The sequence below is a fragment of the Typopeltis vanoorti genome, chromosome 4 (genome assembly GCF_054136105.1).
Source record: "Typopeltis vanoorti isolate ZY-2024b chromosome 4, IOZ_Tvanoo_1.0, whole genome shotgun sequence".
Taxonomy (NCBI): domain Eukaryota; kingdom Metazoa; phylum Arthropoda; class Arachnida; order Uropygi; family Thelyphonidae; genus Typopeltis; species Typopeltis vanoorti.
The window spans coordinates 113,396,044-113,419,860 of record NC_143552.1 but is presented as its reverse complement, the minus strand read 5'-3'; the positions used below and the strand labels follow the sequence as shown (position 1 = coordinate 113,419,860).

At 32.1% G+C, this 23,817-nt stretch overlaps 1 protein-coding gene across 2 annotated transcripts in view; it reads right to left on the bottom strand.

The window, feature by feature from the left end:
• Positions 1-19,234: 19,234 nt before the first annotated feature.
• The window catches only part of LOC150107617 (kazrin-like), a 72,510-nt gene continuing 67,927 nt past the window's right edge, over positions 19,235-23,817 (bottom strand). For both annotated transcript variants that reach the window (XM_090391423.1, XM_090391422.1), the window contains exon 14: positions 19,235-22,158. In XM_090391423.1, the coding sequence (XP_090247549.1) occupies positions 22,006-22,158 (153 nt within the window). In that variant the 3' untranslated portion in view covers positions 19,235-22,005. The remainder of the gene's footprint in view (positions 22,159-23,817) is intronic.

Genomic DNA, 23,817 nt, shown 5'->3' with positions numbered 1-23,817 from the left:
TCCGGTTTGTAACTAGTCGTTTTTCATTTAAGGCACGATTCCAAGTTGGCATCAGTAATTTGGCTTCTCAGTTTACATTTAATGAAATTCATGTTAGAAAACGATTGCTCACATAAATATGTAGACCCGAAGACACTGAGAACACTAAATGCAAATTTTTTCTAATGATATGAGTCGGGAAGACTGTTCCAAGTATTGAAAATCATTGAGTCTGCCTTCTGTAGTTCTTTTATAGCAGTTTGCGCTGTGAAATTAGACTGCATTTTTCTTTTTCCAGTCCTTTCATTTCAGTACCCAGACATACACATTTGGAGCTCCATAAGTCTTTGGAATTACGGACTAGGTAATAGAAATAAGAGAGGGGAAAGGTTAGTGGAATTCTGTAAAGAAAATAAGCTAATAATTACAAATACTTGGTTTAAAAAATCTAAGAGAAGACTATACACATGGAAAAAACCAAAAGATACGGAAAAGTATCAAATTGATTACATTATAGTAAAGCAAAGATACAAGAACGGTGCAAAAAATATATGCACTTATCCTGGAGCTGATATTTACTCTGACCACAACCTACAATTCATAGAAATAAATGTGAAACTAAAGAAAATAAAATAAGCTATGAAAAGGAAATATTGGAACTTAGAGAAATTAAAAAAATACCAAGGAATGGAAATAGATTGGAGGAAGAATTAGAGGAAACAAGTTTGGTAAAAATTGAAGATCCAGAAAAGAAATGGGAACAAATTAAAGAGAAAATAAAGAAGATTGCAGAAGAAGAAATTGGATTTGTAAGAGCTAAAAGAATAAAAAACCTTGGATAACTAATGAGATGATTTGTCTAACGGAAGAAAGAAGAAAATGGAACAATAAAGACACCCCAGAAGAGAAAATACAATATAGAACCCTGAATAACAAATTGAGAAGGGAAGCAGAAAGGAATAGAGAAGATTGGCTTAAAAAACAATGTGAAGAAATGGAAAATTATGAGAGAGTGGGAAAGTATGAGCTTTTGTATGAAAAAAGCAAGAAGCATGAATCACAAGAGAAATGAAATTCGAGCTAGAGGCATAGAAAATAAGAACGGAGAAATCACAACTGAAGAAGATGAAATCCTAATGAGATGGAAGGAATACATTGAAGATCTATATGACAAGGAAAATAGACCAAATGAATTGCCATTAGAAGATATAAAGAAGGTAAATGAAGATGATCTAGACCCAGACATTTTGAAGACAGAAGTAGAAATAGCCATTAAAGAACTAAAATGTGGAAAGGCAGAAGGAATAGATGAAATACCTGCAGAATTCTTGAAACAACTTCAAACAGTTCCTTTCCGAAGAAAGGAACTGAAGAAATAACCAAAATAATAAATTAAATTTATGACAAAGGAGAATTACCGAAAGATTTTATGACCTTAATATTTATACCAAAGTAAAGTAATACAGTGAACTGAAAGGATTTTAGAACAATAAGCCTCATTTCCCATACATCAAAAATACTTATGAGAATCTTAACACGAAGAATTGCATCTAAGGTGGAAGAATTTCTTGGAGAAGATCAGTTTGGTTTCAGAAAGGGTAGGGGAACAAGAGATGCGATTGGACTGTTAAGAATAGCAAGTGAAAGAAGTCTGGAAGTGAATAAAGAAGTTAATATCTGTTATATAGATTTTGAAAAGCTTTTGACTTTGTGAAATTGGATAAGATGGTGGAAGTAATGGAAAAGATCGGTATAGATTGGAAAGACAGAAGGCTAAATTTCACTATATATGGGACGAACTGCCATGGTGAGAGACATATATGGTATAACAAAACCAAGTATCATTGGACGAGGAGTAAGACAAGGTTGTTCTCTGTCACCAATTTTGTTTAACATGTATTCTGAAGCAATGTTAAAAGAAGCACTGGAGAATTCGGAAGAAGGAATAAAGATTGGAGGTAGACAGGTATTTGCAATAAGATATGCAGGTGACAAGGCATTATTATCAAACACTAAAACAGGACTACAACATCTGCTAAACAGATTACTGGAATCCTGTATCAATTATGGAATGAAAATTAACATCGGAAAAACAAAGGTAATGAAAACAGCATGGAAAGAGGCAAATATGGATATCAGAATAAATGGGGGAAAATTGAATCAAGTAAAGACATTTAAATATCTAGGAAATGTTATTAGCAGTGATGGAAGATGTAAAAGTTACATAAAAGAAAGAATAGCGATGGGAAGAGATGCCTTTAATAGAAAATGGAATTTATTCAGAAGTAAAATGGATAGAAACCTAAAGAAAAGACTAATAAAATGTTATGTGTGGAGTGTTGCCCTCTATGCAGCTGAAACTTGGACATTGAAGAAAGAAGAAATTAAGATTTTGGAAAGTTTTGAGATGTGGATTTGGAGAAGGATGGAAAAATTCAAATGGACAGATAAAATAACTAATGAAGAGGTCTTAAAAAGAGTAGAAGAAGAAAGAATTCTGTTAAGGAGGATAAAAAGAAGAAAGGGAAACTGGATCGGACATATTCTGTGAGGGAATGGAATCATCAGAGATGCCATCGAAGGAAAAATAGACGGAAAAAGACTCAGAGGAAGAGTAAGGAAAACAATGCTAGATGACATGCTGAATAGAGACAGGTACACAACCTTGAAAGAGAAGCCTCAGAACCGAAGAGAGTGGAGGAAAAGTTTTTGCTCCCAAAAGAAGAACCTGCCCAATTGCAGAATACTCAAGAAGAAGAGAGAAGTCTTTGCTTGTCAAGTCCAGCAATTGTATTTCAAAATTAGTCGTGTCAATATCAAACGGAGAAAAATTTAATTCCTTCACATTGGAATTAAGAGGATTTGTAATAAAAGCTAGAGTCGCTTTATTATCGGCAATATTGAGACAAGTTTGGGAAATGAACTAAAATTCCCCTCTCTAAATCTTCAGCGAACAGAATGAATTTCTTTTCAAACGAAATCACTTCCTCTAGCATTGAAAAAGCAGTATTTCCCTTGCCTTGTAATTTACGATTCAGCTGATTCAGTTGTGATATAACGTCCACCATAAAGTACAATTTTTGCAACCACTGATCTTCTGTTAATTCTGGATATTGAACATCCTTGTTGTCGAGGAATAGTTTGATTTCATTTATGCAAGATGCAAAACGCTTTAACATGTTACCTCCGAAAAGCCATTGAACCCTGTTGTACTGGAGAAGATCTGAATACTCGCTCTGCATTTCACTTAGCAACTCTTTAAATTGTAGATGGTTAAGTCCCCCTGCTGTAATGGTGTTGGTAATCTTAATTACCAATTCCATAATTTTACCAATTTCTTCTGTAAATGTTTGTGCACAAAGTGCTTCCTTGTGAAGTATGCAATGGAAAGTAATCATTTCATGATTAATTTTTCCTTTTAAAATTGAGACAAAACTCTTTTTTGCTCCCGTCATACTTTTTACACCATCGGTTGCAATTGACACAATTTTATTGAATGGGATATGATTTTTTTCCATGCATTCAAGGACAGCATTTGCTATGTCCTCTCCATGCGTTTGGTCCTTGAGTGGCAATAATCCCAGAAATTCTTCTCTCGGACACTCAGATGATACATACCGCACAGAAAGGGAAACTTGGGCCGTGTCTTTGATGTCGCAAGATTCATCTACAGCAATTGATAAAGCTGAAGCTAATTTAACGTCTTCGACCTGTTGGTTGTCACATTTGAGGATACTGTAACTATCCTATCTGCTACTGTTTTGGCAATTAACAGTATGTTTTTAATTTTATTTAAAATCTCCGCTTTGTTTTTGAAATCCCGAAAAAGTTCTTCAGATGCATTAACAAAACAACATTTTATATATTCACCATCTGTGAATGGTTTTCCTCTCTTAACGATCTCCTGACTCACTACGAAGCTTGAAATATTATTATTATTATTATTATTATTACGGGAAACTCCAGGGAGTCATTAGACTCATCGAGGGAGGCCCCAAATCATTTTCATCACAACTATTCGACATTCATACAGTATCTATCATACCTCGCCTTAAACTCATTCACTGTCACAGCATCCACCACAGACTCAGGGAGCGCATTCCACTCATTCACTACTCTAAAAGTAAAGAACCCAGCTCTAACACCTTTACTAACCACACTTTTGCCCAGTTTCCATGGATGTCCCCTAGTCCTCCCACAACCAGCCCTGTTCTCAAAAATATCTTCTGAATTAATTTTATAGAAACCCTTCAGTAATTTGAATGTCTCAATCATATCTCCCCTCCTCCGCCTATCAACCAATTTTTGCAACCCACAAATCCTCAACCTGTTCTAATACGGTTCATTCCACAGACCTGCTATCATCTTGGTCACTCGCCTCTGGATCCTCTCCACCTCCTCCCCATCAAGAAGAAACCTAGGTGACCAAATCTGAGCACAGTAGTCGAGATGAGGTCTTATCAAGGCTCGATACAGAGGAACAATAACCTGCTTGTCTCTGCTTATCAACGTATTCTTCAGCAACCAAGTGATTTGATGAGCTGATTTGGCCACTTTTGCAATGTGTCCCCTAAATTTCAATTCCTTATCCACCAACACTCCTAAATCTCGTGCCTCATCAATTTCCTGGAGCACGGTTCCACCAATGCAGTAAACTGCCTCCCATCTTTTCACCCCAAAATGCATATTAACATCATTGGCAGACTCTCTCCAATAATTAAATACAGAACTGGATTTTTCAACATTTTTCTGAAGTTCTTCGACTGCTCTCTTTCTCGTGTCACCGACAGGATATTTTCTGGCAAATGTGGCATGTTTTTTGGTGAAGTGTCTCTCCAAATTTGACTTTTTGTTGTGCGCCAGTTTTTCTCGGCAAATAAGACAGGTTGGAAGGCCATCTGAATTCGAGATAAACGCGAAAGATTCAGTCCATTCAGTTTTAAAGTCACGATACTCATCTGTTGTTTTTCTTAGTTTTTTCTTCGTAGCCATTTTGAAAAGCACCCTGAACAATATATTTTATTTAACATGTTATATAAATACATTATATAAAAAGAAAATAAAAAGAACTAAGTGATTATTCAAAATAATAAATGACAATAATTCGAAAATATAATAAAAACAAATATATATATATATATATATATATATATATATATATATATATATATATATATATATATATATATATATATATATATATATATATATATATATATTTAAAATAATTGCCTTTATAATAATAATAATAATAATTGCCAGGTTGCCTTTATCACTTTAATGCAGTTTCTGGATGCACCCAGCCAAAAGAGAATGCGAAGTTGCCGAAACAGCAAAGCGACACGTACTCCGCTTTCACATTTTGCCATTGCCAACATTGACTGCCCAGTAGAGGGCGCCCCTGCGCTCACTTATTAGTTACTTTGTTGCTCTTCAAATGACCTCAGATGTCGAGGCACCCTAAAACCTAATCCTAATTAGTCACTTTGTTTGGCTGCCCTGCCTACCATGTGCTCAATCATTTCCTCCACTCCCTCCGTATATCCCCCCTCTCCACGCTCGCTTTCCCCCTCCCTGACATCGCGCATCTTAGTGCCACGAAGTTTTGCGAGACCTATAAAACAAATGAAATCACCATTATGTAAATAAAATCCTTTAAAAATGTTATAAATGAAACTATGATATTTTTATTTTCATTTTCAATTTTACTTCAGAGCCACATGTACGTACCCAAAGAGCCGCATGTGGCTCGCGAGCCGCAGTTTGCCGACCCCTGATCTAGTGAGATCAGCAATGGTGGGAATCCTGTATAACAGTTATGTACATCACAACTAAGTCGTGTATGACTTAGCAGCAAGCACTAATATCTGTAATAAGAATGCCTAAGTTGGAATGACTAATAGACAGATAAGAAAACAAACTGCGAGATAAGAAGCAGATGTCAAAGTTTTTTTTTTTTTTGAAATTATTAAGAAAAATTTAAAATATTTCATTTCCAACCTTTCCTTATTATTTTTGATATCTTATTTCGTCTTCCAAATTTTTGAAGTAATTAAATATGCTACAAATTAAGATCTTCATTCATTATCCAATGGTAAGCACATCGTTAACTATAAAAAATGTTAGTTTTTTGACAATTTATTTCTGAATGTTGCAACTTTGTCAATTAGCTTTGGTTTTATTTACTTATATAAAAAAAAAAAAAAAAAATCAGCTAACGCCTTTTTATTCCCGTATATACGGGAGTAGGCGAGGCCATTTAGCCCTATCTAACTTTTGGAGACTGAGTGGGCAGTTCAATCTCTACTGGTACCCAATCAGAGACAGATGGCCCAAGGATATCACTAATTAAGCGGTACCCAGTGAAGAGAGACGGCAAAAATGTGCCGCCATCTCGTGGTCTCTAACCCTAACACAATATATTTAATGTCTGAAATAATGTGGGTTCTACGGTCGATTTTCTTGAGTTTACAGGACGAAAAACCCGAGTTTCCGGGAGGAAAAACCTGCTTGTCCGTGCCAGAGATCGACTAACTCGGGAACCATTTACTTATATTATAGTTGTAATTATCTACTGTACAAAAATAACGGGGCTGTCTGGGCCTGAACGTTTTTTTTTTCTGCAAAAAACATTAATTGTTCCACACTTTCCGAAAACTATCAATTTTCTTATTCTTTATGATTTGATATTAATATGTCCTCATTAGCGTGACTTTCTCTGTTTTAAGAGGTCCGTCCAATAACACCTCCAGAGGAATCAAAAAAGAAAGGCAGTGCAGGGAGCACTAGATCTGAGGGATCGCGAATTATTTGGGTATCAAACACTGATCAACTGCATAAACTGTTTGAAGGAATAGACGAAAAGAAGCAGGCACCAGTTGTAAGAAGAGGAAGGTAATTATTTAACTGAAATTATTATTCATTAAAGGAAATCTAAGTAGAATATAAAACCGTTTAAAGATTCTAAAAAAAAAAAAAAAATGTGACAGATACTAAAAGGTTTGTGCTGCTTATTTGTTTGCAAGGAATAAGAACAACAACAGAAAATATATCATATAAATACCGTATAAGAGCATATCATTTTTAAGTCATCAAATAATTTTTATTAAAACGTTTTAACTTGTTGTTAACAGATGGCGCCAACGCAATTTGCTTTGTTCTATATACCAGTGCTGCCCAAACTTCTGGATGTTTGAAATATTGAAACACATCCATCACATTAAAAACATAAAAGAAGTTTAATGACAATTTAATGTGATGGATGTGTTTCAATACTGATACACAAAAAGTCAATATCAGGTGAAATATTTGAAACTGCAATTCTTAGATTATTTCTGCTTTGAAATGAAACTTATATGAATAAGCATATATTTACAAATATTCATTACCGAAATACGCAGCAAACAAAATTTGTAAGCCCGCACCAATGTGTGATTTTTTCCATTAAAATATAAAAAATAACAAAAAAGAAATAATAAAAATTAAATACGTTTCTATTAAGATAAAAAAATCTACTTAATCTTAAAACATCTTAAATTCGTTTTCATTATTTCAGACCCCCCCCCCTCAACAAAACCTACGGCCCACAATTTGGGAAGCGCTGCTATATACGTCTCACAATACCGTATGAATACTTTATGAAACCGCGAAAATGGTATTAATACCAGTACTAAAACAAAATAAACATTTTTCTCAATAAATTTTGATAACAATTAGGTGCAACAAAGTAAAAAAAAATATTAATTACTTGAATTCCTGTTTTAAATATTCCCCCCCCCCCAATTTTTCAATAGTGTTATTGTTATTAGATCTAACTTTGGTTCATGTTTGATTAGCAGCTGAACTATTACCCTCGAATTCAATGCGGGATAATAGTAATGTACTGAGACAGTCGTAAACGAGTTGCAGCTTTACCCTACCCAATCCCCTTATTTCCTCATCTTCAAAAAATTATATTTCCTTTTTAACCATATTTTCTAGGCTTTGTACTTTGGGAAGGAACAGTTAACAGTCTTTCATGAATTGTTAACTCAAGTTTTTCTTTTAATGATTGTATTTCATTACAGTCAGGAAATTTCTTATTTGGGAAAGTTGCGGAAACGCTGATGTTCTGTTCCATTTTCGTTACTTAAGGTTGAATTCTGATCATCATTTTTTGAAGGAGAAAGACATTTTATTAAACGAAGTATAATTTTCCTTACGGTATGTTAGGGAAAAAAATTCGCTATCATGTAGTGTCCCGCTTCACGAATACTGAAGAACTGGTGCTAATTTGTAGGTCTCTGTGGAATATAGTTTCAATGTTTTATGCAGTTCTCTAGTTATTTCAAAATTTTGAAATAAATTATCCTTACAGGAATTATTATTTGAATCTAAGTCATTAAAGCTTTATGCACGCAATATCTCAACTCATCTTTCATAAATGGAACATTAAATGAAACCGTGAGGAACGGTACCTGCTGTTTTCTATAGGTTTTCTAACACCTTCATTATCATCACTATCATTTTACTATTCAGATTCTACAAAATTGTAAAATTCAATTTTTGCTTCGTTTATTGTTTGACTTACAGCGTACGTCTGCCATTGCGAAATGTGTAATACGTACCAAACAAAGGTGAATTTGTATTTTGCAAATTCAGTAATATTAATGATTTATTGTGGAGAATTTATAACATTTATGTAAATAATCATAAACAATATATATTAAATTAGTAACGAAAAACCTGTGTTTTTATATCATTACCGGTATTTGAATACTGGAAAAAATGATCGTGGAATATTTGGATCTCGGCATTGTAAGCCCTACTTCTATATCAGTAATTTTCAAAATTATCGAACTGTCGAATTGCTTTTTATGCCGCGGAATCCACAAAGTTCCTCAGCCTACTGAATGGCGTATGCTTGACTTCACATTAAACGAGTACAGCGTAATCGCTTTCATAATTTATCAAGCTACAAAAGAGCTCTCCTTCATGCAATTTCATAGTTACATGATCAACCATGCTCAAACTGATCTTTCTACTATAAGATTCAATGAATCTTATAGTAGAAAACGGACTGGAAATCAATAGCTGACTTTCGGTAAGCCCTAGGCTTACTGAAAATCAGCTATTGATTTCCAACAATCCCTGCTGAGAAGTCAAAAGTAGTTCCATACCTATTTCACTTTCCCAATATAGTAGTGTCACTCCTGACGGTGAAAATCGTCATTTTATGATAGTCCAGCTCACGAATATGAATAGCCTATAGAACATTTACTATGACTGATGTGCTAATGTAAAATAATCTGCTAATCCTGCTCTAGAGATCAAACATCGAACTTTCTTCATGACATTTCAGAATGTCAATAATTATACAGGATGGTTGTCTCACACCAGACAATGAAAATCATCTGTCTCTTAAAGACATTCACAAACATCTGGGCACATGATCTGATTCGAAACCTACACGTTGTTTGTGGATTGGCAAACGGAAACCTAATCTGACCTCTCAGCCAAGTTGGCATCCTACAGCAGTTCAAGTGGGTCAGATAATGCACCATGGCTCATTTTGCATGCATAATTTAATAATGGGCAGCGTTATCTTTGCAGCATAGCTTTTCACGCATTTCATGCTGCAGGTGTATATCTGGTGCTGCGTAGCACATACTCTTGGCTTGGAGATATTCGAAATTTCTTTTGAAAAAAAAAAAAAAAAAAAAAAAAATATATATATATATATATATATATATATATATATATATATAAACATGCTGATTTATGCATTTGGCATAAAACCTTTACCGCTCTTTAGAAGTAGGAACGATATTTTAATATATTTTAATTGTTCACTAAGTTGTGGTTATAGTTATAGGAGAGAGAAGATATTTCAAAAATTTGGTTTGTTAAAGACTGTATATTATTATTCTTATTATTATGGGCGTTTATCAAAATGTTCTGGACAATGACATACTGGATTTAAGTGAAATTCAGTATATGAAATCCATAGAGATTTTTTTTTTTGACTCTCTCAATATTTGATCACATCATTTGTAAAACTGTAAAGTAGCAAACAGTGTAGAAATTACATACTGCAACAACTCCCTGGCTGATCAGAATGGAATAAGATTTAAAATGTATGCATTCTTCATAGGTATATTTTGTAATAGCAGGAGAATCACTCAAACTGAAATCCTGCGCTGGCTAGATGAATGGAATTTAGTGAAAGTTGGTGTTCAGAATGTCTACTGAAATTGATCACATCGTTTCAGTTTTGATTTCCTTTGGGTCATTTGTGGTGGCAATAGGCAAAGCAGAAGCGGAGAGTACAAGCAGAAAGCTAGTTATGTTATAAACTGCCCAACTTTTGCCACACTCGTCAGATTTTTACAGTGGTATCAATTACCTACATTACATCCAGAGCTCTTTTTGGATAACGTAAGTTTGTTACAAACATCGTGATGGTTCTAGCGAAAATGAACTACCAGCGATGGAAAATTCAACTGTGAACAATAACAAATGTAAGTAGTTTTAAGAGCACGTCACACACACCGGCCACTAATTAGAAACCTTTGTGCAGTGTATATTCAAAATACTTGGTCAAATGCGTCAGTAAGATAAAGTGTTCTACGTGTTCTAAACAATATTTAAAAATGATGCTGGTCAGTAATCCTCCATAGTGTTGATCGCAATGGGAAAAACAAAGGCCCTTTCGGAGTTGGATAAAGGGCTTATTGTGGGTGCCCGTTTGGCTCGAGCCACGATTCTGAAAACAGCAGAGCTGACTGGTTTCTCAAAAGTTGAGATATCCCGGGTGTTTAATCAGTGGAAAAAATAAACCGCATTGCTTGTCTGAGAGGCGTAACTGTGTTCTAGGACAGTCTGTCAGGAATGAGATTGACGTCTGAGAAGTCTTGTATGAACAAACGGAACTTCGTGCATGCAGCAATTGACCGAAGCATTTAATGAAGACTGTTCCCGACCCATATCTCACCGAAATATGCGTAGGGAATTGAAGAGGATCGGTATTGGCAGTCGCATGCCTATACGTAAAATAAAGTTTCTAATTCAGTGGCCGGTATGTGTAGTTGAGTTGCGTATTTGATCATTATGAGTATGTTGAATTCCAGTCCCTTTCAGTCTTGGTTTAAGGCTGACTGACGAATATTTTTTTTTTATTCCGCTATAATCGGAGTTTTCATAGTAAAATTAAGCAATTCAAACAAGTAATAATAAAATCATTCATTATTTGGATATGAATGATGTCACTATACAAGAATGCAATTACAAATTATATCCTTTAAAAATTATTCTTCGCAGTCATTTCCTTAGGAATTAGCTGACAGGTACTGAATCTAAAATAGGGGATAAAGATAGGGGAAAAAGAAAAAAAGGATAGAATTTTCGATGCAAGAATATTGAAGGATTTTAACAGTTTGAAAGACTTTATCTTAAGTGGGAAAAAAACACCCTCTGGCGATTAGCTAATTTGCATAGGACTTTAGAAATCGTAAAATAGAAAGTGTTCGCGCTGTTAGCATAGTGGCTATGCGATTCGCAACCCCATGTGGGGAAGGAGTGTCGTAGGTTCGATTCCCGTCAATGATGTGAGGAGCTAAAGGGTCTTCATCAGCCATAGCCAAGTTATCCGGTCTTGGGCAGCTGGGTTTCCCCACCATTCCAGTTTATCTGGGGTTTTTCATCCCGCAAGCAGGTAAACCGACCCCGTGAACACACACAGATACAGTCATGAATATCACCCTTAGGGGATGTAGCAGAGGAGTGCTGAACCGACTGCATTAATACGACAATAACCCCCTCATTAGGAGGGGACTCAACCCGTCCTAGACGGATGAAAAGGATAGGATAAAATAGAAAGCATGATACATTAGTGTCATGTAATAAGAGAGAGGCAATTTGTTGATTTTTGTTTTGAATAACTACTATAGATCATAGGAAGCATTTGTCGAGGAATGCATTTCCAGGCAACAGGAGAAAATTGAATGAAAGAGAGAGAGAGAAAGTATAACTCAGTAAAAGAGGGATTATTCATTACTGAATGTATATGTTCTGAATAACAAGCATGAAGAATTTTAAGCAAAGTTTTGGGCACGTTTTTTAAATGTGGGAATAGTATTCTAAGTTTGGGAGGATTTAGGATTCGTATACAGTTAGCAGTGAGCAGGCAAGATACAAAAAATTCTTGAGCGGAAAAAAAGAATGTGATGTGAATTAGCCAAGAATGGTTAGAAATAAATGTCAGCATGTTAAGGAAAATCTGATATTGTTTGAGGATTTGAATGCTACTGCGAGTAAAAGATGAACTGACTCAAAGAGTCAGTTCACCTTTTTTTTTTGTCTCCCAATTCATCTACCACTTAAAAACATTTTCAAAAATCCATGTCAGCAGTGGGATTCGAGCTCATATATTGTAGGTCAGAAGAGAGTATCTCCTTTCTTCAACCTGCAAGCCTCAGAATTATAAAATGATATTGAAGAATCGGCATAAAAACAAGCCAAATGGAAAACTAACCAATTAAGATACTGTATGCAGGAAGAACGACTCATTTTTTTTTTTTTTGAAAACTCAAATTTGCCATGAATGGAATATAATTTTGATTACATTATATATATATATATATATATATATATATATATATATATATATATATATATATATATATATATATATATATATATATTAACGTGTTAAGGAGATTCTCAATTGGCAATGAACGTGTTAAGGAGATTCTCTCCTTAACACGTTCATTGCCAATCACGTGATATCGCGTGGACGTCGCTAACTAAATAAAAAAATAAAAAAAATTTGCCCACTGCACGAAATTCCAATTTTCAGCTTGGCAATGAACGTGTTAAAAGATAATACGTTTCGATATAGAAGTCATTTTTATAAATAATACGTATTAATGTCAATGGCTGTTATTATATGCAATCGTTTACATTGAACTTAACAAATAATCATAGAAATATTAATGTATTTATTGAATGTTTTTTTTTTTCTTAACAGATCAAAGAAACCGTCGTCCAATTTACTGCGTAGCCCTCCGAGGAGAGGACCCATGTTTAGTGAGTACTGCTACGGAAGGTATTCTTCCGATGCTTAGTTGATCGGGCAGGAAGCGGTAGTGGGAAAGGGGGGACAGCAACCAACTTTGACCCTTGTTTCTATTCGTGACGGAGACAAAACGGTGACTCTGCCTGCACTCAGTGTTGAAAACAATTATTCGCAGATGCTTTCTGAGCTCGTAGTCAGGTTATGACAGAATAGTGAAAAATGTGGATTTTTCGTCATTTGTGGCAATCTTTAAAAAAAAAAAAAAAAAAAAAAAAATTTCATCTCAGTAGCTGGTGCGATCTTCAAAACACAAAGTGGAAGGGAGGGAAATTTATATTAGGAGAGAAATTTTCTGATGAAATATCGCAGCCTACTGACCAGAGGATAAACTTTTAATGTGAAGTCGTTTTTCTGATGTTATAGATTCTTTAATACTTCAATTCAACAACACATTCTGATTCATGTGCAAACATTTATTAAACATTTCACATGATTAAATAGGATACGTGATGCTTATAATCTTGTTGTATGCAAAAACTTAGTATACAGAGTTAATATATAAAATTAATCATGTAATTAATTTTATCAAGTAATTAGTTCACAAACTCTCGTTATATTATCTTTAAAAAACATACTAATTTATTAAACGTAATATAAATATTTATATTATGTTTAATATTTATACTACATAATATAAATATTTATGTTATATAATTATATATCATATTAAATAATATATTATATAATATAGTGTTTAATATAATAATAATAATAATAATTTATTAATATGTTATTAAAATCATTCTTATATTATTTAGTAATAAAAAGTATTATGGGCATATAAGTTTTTATGCCCATAATTCTTTTTATTACTAATTAGTTTAATTTATTAAATATAATAAATTAATTAGAAAGGCTATCATTAAGTTGTAATAAAAATTAATATTTAAATTTGACTATAATAAAAAAAAATTTATAATGTTTTTAATATAATTACTCGTAAACTTACACACCTTTATTTTTATTTCAGATTTTTTTTATAAAATACTTGTCTAATGAAGAAGTTTTGTTTAGTGTTTTCGCATCTACATCCACTTTTCATTAGTTTTTTATTTGTGGTGTAAATAAATACAATAATTCTGTCATGTTTATTTATCGATGTCGTTTCCTATCATGATTGTGACGTTATTTGTAATAAAAGTTGATGTTAATTCAATTACATACATTTCTACTCTTGATTAGTGTTTTAAATGGAAAATATTTTTTTAAGTGTTGATGTTCTGAGTATATGCTTTTCGTCGAATCAAAAGCCTAATCTCGATATTTTTTCTGATGACAATATGTGCGTGTGTTTGTTTTTCCGTTAAGGAGATAATTTTTTTTTTTATTAAAATGCAAATATAAATAAATTATCATTGTCTTAAATGAAAGAAGGAAAATTCTTTTTCCTCATCTTGAATCTGTGTAATAGCTTAATAGTTTTTCTTTTTTATCATTATGATAAATATCATAGCTAAATATGCCCAAATGACAATAACATATAGCAATATGCTTGAATATAGCAACAGATCATCTTTGCCATGCAGTTTTATAGTCTTTTTATTACATTAATATTAAACACCTATTTTCCTTTAGGACATTCCTTACACCTTTCTTATCTAATATAATCTTGCTAAGGGGGATTTTGTGCCTATCTATACTCTATCTATACTCTACTTAATGAGAGAATAATTAATGTAGGTGATTAATAGTTCAGAGAAACAGACCTACCTTTATCTCATGCATAGGAGATTAAAAAGGAAACGATCGAATAAATTCAAATAACTATTGAAAGTGCTTGAATTTTTTATGTGCTGTAATTACATATAAGCCAACTTAGCCTCTCTGAATGTAGCACGAAGTATTTATAAGTTTTCATTTTTTATCTATTAATAAATTAATTTATATTACTCATCCTTAAAATCTATTGTTCAATATGTATTCAAAGTTTATAAATGTTATAAAACGAAGATTTAATGTTCTTCTAACTGTTGCTTATTTATTTATACTAAATGGAGACAACAGTAAACCGAATTTATTTATTTTACATGATATCCTAAGTGTTTCTACTAGGAGGTTTGTTGTTAGGAAGTAATGATGACATTAATGCAATCGCTCAAAGCAAATCCATCCCTAGCAGAGAATTAACTGACTACTATGTTAAAAATGAATAATTACATTATAAAAACTAATAAATTTAAATTTATGGCGATGTGCATGATATAAATGAAATATTGTTCCTATTTGATAAACACTAAAAATATGTTTGAAAAGATCATTTCGACGAGTGCTTAACCTAAAGTTATTTATTTTAAAAATAATGAAAAATTCCATATATTGCCAAGTCCCTATCCTTATAAGGACTCGCTTAAAGGGGAGAAGCAAGAATGCTTTTCATCTATCCCGTTATCTGTAGAGGACAATGTACGGATAAGGTGTTATTGAGCTATTAAAGCTCTGATCATGGCAGAAGGGTAGCATTATGAGGCAGTAGCCGAGCCTCAGTTAGAACTTTATTGGCTACAGCATTGCCATCCATTACCCTCCAAGAGTTTCCTATATATCGCCAAGAATAACGAAGTACACTCTTTTATTATTTATTTATTTTGGTTTTACTAACGATTCCCAATAGGTCTATTTTTTTTTCGATAAAATCTCGTTTTTTTTTATTCTCTTCTGTTGTTTAAGATCAATTTACAAAACAGTGATATTATTTTATTTAAATAATTAAATATTTAGCTATTTAATATTTTTATTTAAATATTTCAATTAAATATTTAGCTATAAAAGATAAAGTAAACATACCAAAATAATAATCGAATAAATTGAATAATTAAATATGATATATTCTATTCATATTTCATTTATATATTTATCTTTTTTTGTATTTATTTATTTATATTATTATATGGCCATCTTTCATTTATATATTCAACTTTTTTTTGTATTTATTTTATATGTTGCTTATAAATAGCTTATATATATATATATATTTAAGAACTTAATATATACTTTTAAGAACTTAATATAATATATATATATTAAGTTCTTAAAAGAACTGGGCGATGGACAGAGTCCTTGACTCTTTATCCCGTCATCTGAATGAAGAAAATCTGTGTGGATGGGGTGTTATTGAGCTAAATTGAGCTCTGGTCATGACTGGGTAACGGCAATAGCCGAGCCTCAGTTAAAACTTTATTGACTACAGCATTGCCATTCGTTACCCTGGAATTTATATACAGTGTATATATATATATATATTATTCTGTCAGGGAAAGGTTTACTATCATTGGTCTGTCTATAATGATCGTTTTGCTATATCTTAAATTTACAGAAAATGGATGGGTTTCTCGATTTACATATTTTTTTATTTAGTTATATATTTCAATTTTTATTTACTTATCTATTTTAAATAACTCAGTTAAAATAGCAGGAAGCACTTTCGTTATTCACAGCGAATTTTGAACTTTGAATTTGGCGCTACAAGATCATAGGTGATGGAACGTGAAGACGAATTCTCAGTTCTAAGCAAAAATACAATGCCGATTGTTGCAAGCGCATATTTTGGAGGTCTAAAGATTTTAAAGATATCGATTATGTTATAGAATTATTATTATTATTATTATTTCGTGACTTTAGCCAGTGAGTGAGTGTCAAATATTGAAAATGTCCTTCATTGCTATAAAGAGGAAAGCAAACATTCAAAAGCTACTAGACAGAAAAAAAAAAGAAGTTTATTGTTTTTATTTATAAATATATAATTATTCAATATTTTATTATATATTTTTTCGTACATAAAATTTTCAGTTGAAACACTTGATTGTATTTAATTTTATGAGATATATATACATATCCTTCAATGTAGTATGAAACGAAAGTCAGATGGAGTCGAATTAGTAGTTATGTGGGTTCACACTGTGTTATTGAGTTGAATGCTTCTCATCTAAGTAAACAGTCATACCTAAGAGCAATTTAACTTTGTCCACCCTTTTCCTGACAACTATTCGCAACTTCTGCTATTGCATCCAATCACTTCAACACAAAATATCTGATTTAGTTGTTCGTAGAGCACATTGCATTACAGATTGCGTAAATTGCTTTTGAAAATAAAAACTGCTTTGTGTTGCTTAGCCTCCCCCCCCATTATGTTTTTATAGTTTGCATTATGGGTATAATTTCGATTTTGTCTTTGTCACTAGTGCCATCTGTTATTCGTGTGTAACACTAATTAGGAACACATTACAATTTTTCTTTTCTTCTTTTTGGGCATCCTGTTATGACATGCATCTGCCTGAGTTATCAGAATGCATCTCTATGATTTGTCTGAGGCTGAAAAAAAATCATTCGTTTTAAAAGTTCTCAACGAATTGCTTCTCAATATGACATTCACTAAACGATTTGTATATGTCATTGTATTTGTCATGTATATAAAATCTTCAATGTCAGTTAATTTCAATGTTTCCTGATGTCAAATAATTATACAGAATATAGTTACATTGCTTTTCAAAAGGCTGTGATATATATCGATACTGTAAAATATTAATCGTCAAATTAATACTTGATATTGTTATTATGTTAAAAATCATATCCTCACACGTGTTTTTATTATTGCAGCTATTACATATTGAGTACATTGTTTGCACTTAATTAACAGAGCTCTAATAAAAGTTTGTCATCATGAATTTGTGAATTTTTCTATGGATAATTATTATTGTTTCCTAAGAGCATGAAACATTAGAAACAAGCAAAACCAGGACCAATGAACACAATCAGAATGTCTTTTTTTTTTATGGAGTGGAAAGATAAATTTGGAAAGACAGTACATTTGTATTATAGACTTCGTGATATATACAGAAACAAAATTTCATTTTTGAAGATCTAGATCATAGGTTCCCAAAGTGGACGGTACCGTCCCCAAGTGGGCGCTGAAGCCTTCTAGGGGGGTTATAGTGGGATCAGAAGCATTTGGGGGGCGTTCAGGCGGTCGGTGGCTCTTTATAGAAGAAATTAATAAATTTAAAAATTAATTATTTTCGTGATTTTGCGATTAGATAATCATTTAAAATTTAAATATTGCATTTTAATTCATCTTATGCCCGTCTTACAAGATAAATTTTTTTCTCAATTTTCTATTTTAATTATTTAATCATTTGAAAATTTACCATGTCAGATAGAAATAGATGTCAATTTTCTATGTCAATGAGAAAATAGAGCATGTATATATGTGCGTATAATAGGTTATGTTTACAGTAGCAAATATATTCGTTATATTTCATTTCAAAATATATATAAAATATATAAAACCACTTTTCTAATTGATTTGTACAAAAATAAACCCAATTTTATATAATTTAATATTACGAGTAAAAATAATAATGGCAAGAAAGAAATAAAATCGTAAATTTTAGTTAGCCTAGTTAGTACTAACTTATATTGCTAACTAGAGGGAAAAAACAAAGCAAATATTATTCGAAACTTATTATACTGTTTTCTGTGGTTATGTTTTGTAGGTTTGTTGTTTATATCTTGTGTAATTTTATAATATATTTAATGGTGTTTTAATTATTACAATAAGATTCTTACTAATGCAATGCAATCTCTTCATTGTATTCCACATTTTCATATTTAAACCATTGTATGAAACTGTGCATACTATTATTCGAGCATACATTTTACAATCTTTACATATGGGCTACGTTTCACCAAAATCGGTATAGCAATAACTGTGTTCAAAATGAAGCACATATTGTCCACTTCTTTTTAAAAATTTAACGGCATAAGCAGTAATGTATCATTAGTTGCTATTTACGTCAAAAATATCAAACGGCTTCAACGAGGAAAACTGTTATAATGGGGGGAGGGCGTTACAAAATTTATGTCTTGCAAAGTGGGCGGTGGCCCGAAAAAGTTTGGAAAAAACCTATGGTCTAGATGGTTTGAAAAAAAAAAAAATTTTTTTTAATGTATATTATTATTTTTAATTTTTGTATTTTTAAAATGTATTTTACACACACACATACAAAAGAAAAAAAACGTGGTATTTTAATCTTCGTGTTATTGTATGTATAGAACACTATACGTACAGTGTTTGTATAGTGAATATGCGTATAGCACCTTGGGTAATTCGTTAAAAAAAGTGTGCAAATTCTGTGTACAGTGATGTCCATGTACATCGGTATGCTTTATTATAGAAACAAACCTTACATCGAAATATGAAACAGTTTAATGCAATTCTTTAAAACAGTATACACAAAAGCAACAATAATTTTTCACATTACTAACATATCCAAATTACTTTCCGATTCGACAGATGTCACAACTCCCCAAATACTGTCTACTACTGTTGTTACTCCAAACGTATAAATGTCCTCATGAATAAAATGCATTTCTGTCTAATTTTAGGAACATTAAACAATATACAAAACACATGGTTTTTAAACTTCGTTTTTATATTGAAAATAAAATAATAAAAAAATGTTGTACATCCCAAAAAGACTAGTGTTCTAATAGCATAACTGCCTGACAATAATATTGAGAGGTCTATTTAAGCCTATGTTATATTACATGCGTCGCATATATTTCCTACAGATGACTGGAATAAATCTATACAGTGATTCGATGAACGTTAAATATTATGTAATTATTTACAAATCTTTTCAGGAACAATTACTAAATAACTGAGAATGAAACTGCAAGCGCCACGAAAATTTTTCTTTGCTTAATCACAGAGAATTTCAATGAACTGTTTGCGCATGCGTTATACTTGTATGAGTCATAACTGTTCCGTTGCTAGGTTTCAAAGCAAAAATTCTGCAGTTTAGGTAGTATGCCTCTTTTCGTGTAATTATATATATATATATATATATCATGCAACTTTTTCATTTGCATTTTGACATCTGATATTAAGTTGCGTTGAAAGTTAAATGAAAATAGTTCTTTCATCATTATTTTTAAATTATTAATAAATTTGCAAAGTTGTAGATTACCGTATATAGATATATCCTTTTCAGTTTAAAGTAAATTATAATTACATCGGTTTTTCTCTAGTAAAACTAGTTTGTTTTAAAACCCTGGTCGAATTTTCATTTATTTAAAAGTCAATTAACATCTGACATCGATATTTAAAAGTGAATAAGGATTTTAAATGATATAAGAAATTTGTAATATAGTGTATATTATTTCTGGGAAAACTCCCATGTTCCTCTTAATAAACTATTATAATTAAGGCTATTTTGCCTTCTTCAGCAGGGGCACTCCTAAACTGAAGCAGGCAAAATAGCCGTAATTATAATTGTAATATAGTGCAAGTTAACTTTGTTCCAGTATTTTATTTTATTTATTTATTTATTTTTTTTTTTTTGCCCGTGGTTCATGCATGTCAGATAATCAAAGTCATTATGGAGTTCATTTCATTTATCATTAGTCTTGCTATTTTTTATTAATAGTTTTACCTTTATTATTTTCGTTTAATTAATTTATTTATGTTTTTGAAATTCAAATAGCATTTTTAAAATTTTATTTTGCAAGATAAAGAAAGTACCAGAATGTGGCGCAATCTAGATTGAGTATGCAAAACCATATTCATTGTTTATTTGTAAGGAAAATTTTAATTATACTTTCTTTTAGTATATTTTATTATATACTTGATCGTTTTGCATTAAAAATCCTTATAGTTTGCTTTTTGTTTGTAATTGTTATTTTTATATAAGTGAACAGCAATTATGTAAACATACGAAACTTCGGCAGTTACATTTCGCTTAAAATTAAAATGAGTATGCTATGTAAATCATTTTATTTCATATTAACAGAGATCATCGACTTTAAAAACTCAGATATTTGCAAGCATAAAACAAATTATTTAAGTATAAAAGATCGCCATGCAAAAAAAAATTATTTTTAGATTTAAATATCTACTATTGTATTATCGAAATACCACCGATCTGCACTTCATTTATTTTGCAATATGAAGCTAAAATGAATTTTGTAGACAACATCATCGACTCTATAAACTTTTTTAAAAAAAATATCGTATATTGCATTGTATTATAATTACAACTTAATACAAAAGATTATTTGCATCGCAAACATCACCAGAAAAATATTCTTCCCTGAGTGCTGTTTCACCGGAATGGTCGCTCGTCAGAACATAGGAATAAATTTAATCTGAGAAGAATTTTTCGCAATTAAGTTATAGGTTTAATTATATCTGAGCTAAATTCAATCATCACTTAGGATATAACACGTTAAAATGAATGCAAGTATTAATATCTGTAGTGATACATAATAAAACCATTTTCCACCTTTACTTTTGAAAGTAATTCAGTTACAATGGGAATCATGACTGTGGCTGACGATTCCATTTTAATTTACTTAAATTAACATTTTAATTTAACCGTAAAAGTGAATTAAACAAGAGATGTCAATATATTTTAAAGAAGTATGAACATTTCTAAAAAATTAAAAGCATTAAAAAGTTTTAAAATTTCATTATTAAAATCAGCTGCGATTGTCATTATAAATTTTTTGGAAATGGAATTAGAAAACACTTTATATTAGGAACTCTTCAATTTTTCTTAAAATTGTCTGGAATATTTAAAGAAATCCCAAAACACCATTTTTTATATGGAATAATGTAATAAAGTAGTTGATTGATGATTGGTGCTGCCATCTAGTGATACCTCTGAGATATGATACCATTAATCTGTTTTTCAAACCACAGATATACTAATTAGGTTAGTATATCTTTCAAGTACACACAGTTCGTATTTAGCTGAATAGCTTAAAGAGACGTTCCAGGAAATAACGCCTAAAAAACAAATTCTATAATACAAAAGCTCCAAGAAAAATCAAATGGCTTTTTTTGTACTTCCCGAAATGATCCTCTGACTTATTTACATATCAATTATATATTTATGCTGAGAAAAGACCGACGATCAGACCGGCGTTACTGTAATTGTCTGGATATCTCTTTGGGGCCGATGGCGTTTAGTATCAGGTGTCTTTGGAAGCTGAGGAGTTGTTCGACCACTTGAAGTCCTGTTAATTTCTTCCTGGAATTTCAATCCAAGAGCCCTACTTAGCGAACCCTGGAGAAGTAAGAGAGATAAGCATAAATCAAAGCGATATGCAACAACAAAAAAAGCAGTAGTCTGTTATTAAAATTATTACAGTCTGCGCTATTATAATATCCACAATTGTAATACAGTTTAAGGGATATTATGCGAGCTATATTCCTTAAGCCAGTGTTTTTCAAATTATCCTGACCTCGACTCACAAGTAAAAATACATTTTATATCGCGACTTCCTATTCACAGCATACAGCAATTTTATATTATAATTTATACATTGTATTATTTCGCTATAAATACGACAAACACACTTCACATTAAATAAACAATTTGAAAACAGAAATATTTTATTTGATGTGAAGTGTGCCACCCATAAAACACAAAAAGATGCGTTTTTATTCATAGGAAGAAATAGTTTCCTCGCTAAACTTATTCTTTCAGAAGGCGAATAAAAATGTCGCAGTATAACGATTAAAATCCCCCCCCCCCCACAGATAATATTAATTGTAACAGCACGGACACAAGTGGAGTCACAACACAACGCATTATATGTAGGGATAATCAGCATAAATTTTAAAAATGCACTCAGTCGACGTGAAAAGGACCTACCGTCCAACCCAGCATGAACGTGTTATAAACATGCAATCTATGAAACACACTTGAGCATTTTTTATTCTATATCATTTTATAAAAAAATGCTAGTCGCTACCTATTCATTTCATTTTCATTTCGCGACCTGCAGTTTGAAAAACACTGCATCAGTGTAAGCAAATCAGCAAAACCGCGTCTGCCTTTCGTGAAGCTTGTTGTTCTACAACAAACTATTGGCAATACTGTCCGTTCTCTTATTTAAAATCCTATATTATTTTTTATTGGAATTATTTTAGCTCCCCCCCCCCAATCTTTAGGTATTTTGCATGCATTCAACACATTGTTATTCACTTAATGATTCAGGAATCATATTTTAGCAGGAATATCACTGTACTTCTCATATTTCTCACTGCAGATGTTTTTTTTTTTTTTTTTTTTTGTAACAGTATGCCATCAATTTCGTAGTACAGAAATGACAAAATTAAAAAAAAAATAAGAACTCGGGCCGTAAACGATTCTCCAAGCAAATTCCGGTGAAAAAAATTATCTCCAGTTGTTTTTGATATTCGTAAAGAGCTCCTCTTCATTTGTGTACAGATCAGGCGTTTCTAAACTAAAGAAATCAAAAAAGTTTGCAGTAACTGCTTTGAACTAAGCTGAAGCAACAGAACCCCATGTGTGACAAATCTTTTAATGTATTACGTATGGTATAGTAACACTCTGCCACCAACTCTGCACATGGTTCAGAGCAGTGGCTCACTCAGCAATTAATCTTGGGGAGGGAGAGAGCACTCAAGATTTAATATGGGGGGACGAGTTGAGTAGACGATTTGAGAATAGACATTACGCATTGAATGCGACCTATGACTGAGCATCTGCAATGATTGCCAATATATTAAATCCGTGATCTCCTCGGGCAAGCGAAGCAGAGCTCGGTCCGCCCGAGCACTACCTCTTTCGCCTTGCGTTCACAGCGGCCGTGATTCCCGAGAGCTATAGGGTCTTCCCACCTTATGTGACCGCTAATTCATAAGTAGTAGAGAAATAGAAGACACGAACACAAATAGGAAAAGATTTTTGGAAAAA